The following is a 1,704-nucleotide window of genomic DNA, read 5'->3' as shown; positions in this document are numbered from 1 at the left end:
AAGGTAACTTAACACCGAAAGCCTGACATCAAAATGATGACTGGTTCTAAGTTCTTCCTCCACGGGTTGCCATCATTCCTCAGGTGTGATCCAGTCTGTCATCGCTGAGGGTGCAGGCTAGCTGTTAAATTCTTCGAGTCATAAATACTGCAGGCAAGAAAGTACCTACTACTCTCCTCAGGTACTTGTTTCTTCATGTTATGGCCAGTTCAGGCTGCCAAATTTCTACTACAATGCAGCCTGCTAATCATTGTTCAACTTCTCCTCTGTGTGCCTAGTTAAAATAACTTAGGCTAATCCAATTAAATCCCTTTATTTTGGGTTTTATATGTGTAGTTAAGTAGTCATTCGGTTATTTCAGATCTCACAGCTTTTCTCAGTCAGTCCCTCCAATTCAGCAGTCATTTGGGTGGCTCAAGCTCAGTCCTCTGCAGTTCTGCAACAGCTTGCAGGTGCTTAAGTGTTCATCCCAAATGCAAGTGCAGAAACTCCTGAATCTTTCCCCAGGAGTGTTCCTGTGCATGGGCATGTGCTTTGCTCTCTCCACCCCCCAGCACAGGCACCCCCAGGACACGATCCATAGCTACCTGACAAAACGGAGTAGAAGGAGGATCGATTCGGTGACCTGCTCCTGGATAACTCAAGAGTTCAAAGTTTTCCTTCCCGTGCTGGCGCAGACGGCTGATTGCCAACTCAGCATATAAGGAGCTCTTCCACATCCGATCGTCCTCCCCTACCACTAAGAGAAAGTGACCTTCTGCTTTTTCAATGGGGATCGTGCAGGGAGAATTAGCAGGATTCGTTGGGTCATCCAGAGCTTCAAAAATGTCAAACACACCAGCGTCAGAAACACTGACCTTATTCATATCAAAGCGCAGCCCGGGCAGAGTCATGTCACCGTAATGGAGGTCTGCAGCGGTGTTTGAGCTACAGCCAGAGATACAGACAGCAGCCACCACCTCTGGCAGGAAGGTGGTCATGGAGAGTGCTAATTCTGCCCCTTTCCCGGTCCCAATCACTCCAACTCCTGGTCCCTTCACCTTCGGATAAGACAGGGGAGGGGGAAGAGAGGAATACAAGAAGTATGCGTTATAATGGGATTAGCCATTAAATGCCTTTGGAGTTAAGTTATTACAACCCAAAAAGGTTAATTACTGATGTGACCTGTTGGAGAGCTACAGCCTGGACCCAGGCTTCTCCCTCTGCTTAGTCTCTTATTTTTCAGAGACAACAAGAGCTGTCAAACTCCACAAAATAACACAGACAGGCACGAGAACTACCATCACTTGGACCTCACCTAGTCCCTGCTGCATATTCTGAAGCAAATATTCTCTCTTTTTCCCAAAACAGGTAGCAGGAAATTCAAGCACAAGCTATTGCTATATATGTCTCAGGCAACTGAAGTAACCTCACAAAAGACATTTGAAGGATTAGATAAGTCGTATTTAGTCTTGTCCTTTTCTAGCCTGGAAAGTATAACTGAAAGAAACATCCCAAGTCATCACATCCATTTCTTTGCTGACTACTGAGCAATTTTGTATCATCCTCTCTTAAACCAAATGGTTTCATTTTAAAAAAAGCCTATTTTTATCACCACTGCTCCTGTTTGGAGGATATTCCGGCACTTCACTGTTCTGATGATCACAAACCTTTTAGCTTCCAGCATGAATTTATTTAACAAAGAGCTTGTGCTGGAAGAAATTC

General features: G+C 44.9%; 1 protein-coding gene across 1 annotated transcript; it reads right to left on the bottom strand.

The window, feature by feature from the left end:
* Nucleotides 1-464: 464 nt before the first annotated feature.
* On the bottom strand, nt 465-1,049 carry LOC104267647 (putative acyl-coenzyme A thioesterase 6; the record flags this gene model as incomplete). Its single annotated transcript, XM_009877491.1, has 1 exon — nt 465-1,049. A coding segment is annotated over one exon (585 nt), but the record flags the coding sequence as incomplete, so codon positions are not given.
* Nucleotides 1,050-1,704: the final 655 nt, after the last annotated feature.

The sequence above is a fragment of the Apaloderma vittatum genome, unplaced genomic scaffold, assembly GCF_000703405.1.
Source record: "Apaloderma vittatum isolate BGI_N311 unplaced genomic scaffold, ASM70340v1 C12043380, whole genome shotgun sequence".
In the NCBI taxonomy this organism is placed as follows: Eukaryota; Metazoa; Chordata; class Aves; order Trogoniformes; family Trogonidae; genus Apaloderma; species Apaloderma vittatum.
Note: the sequence above shows the minus strand (reverse complement) of the source record. Positions and strands in the feature narration are given on the sequence as shown.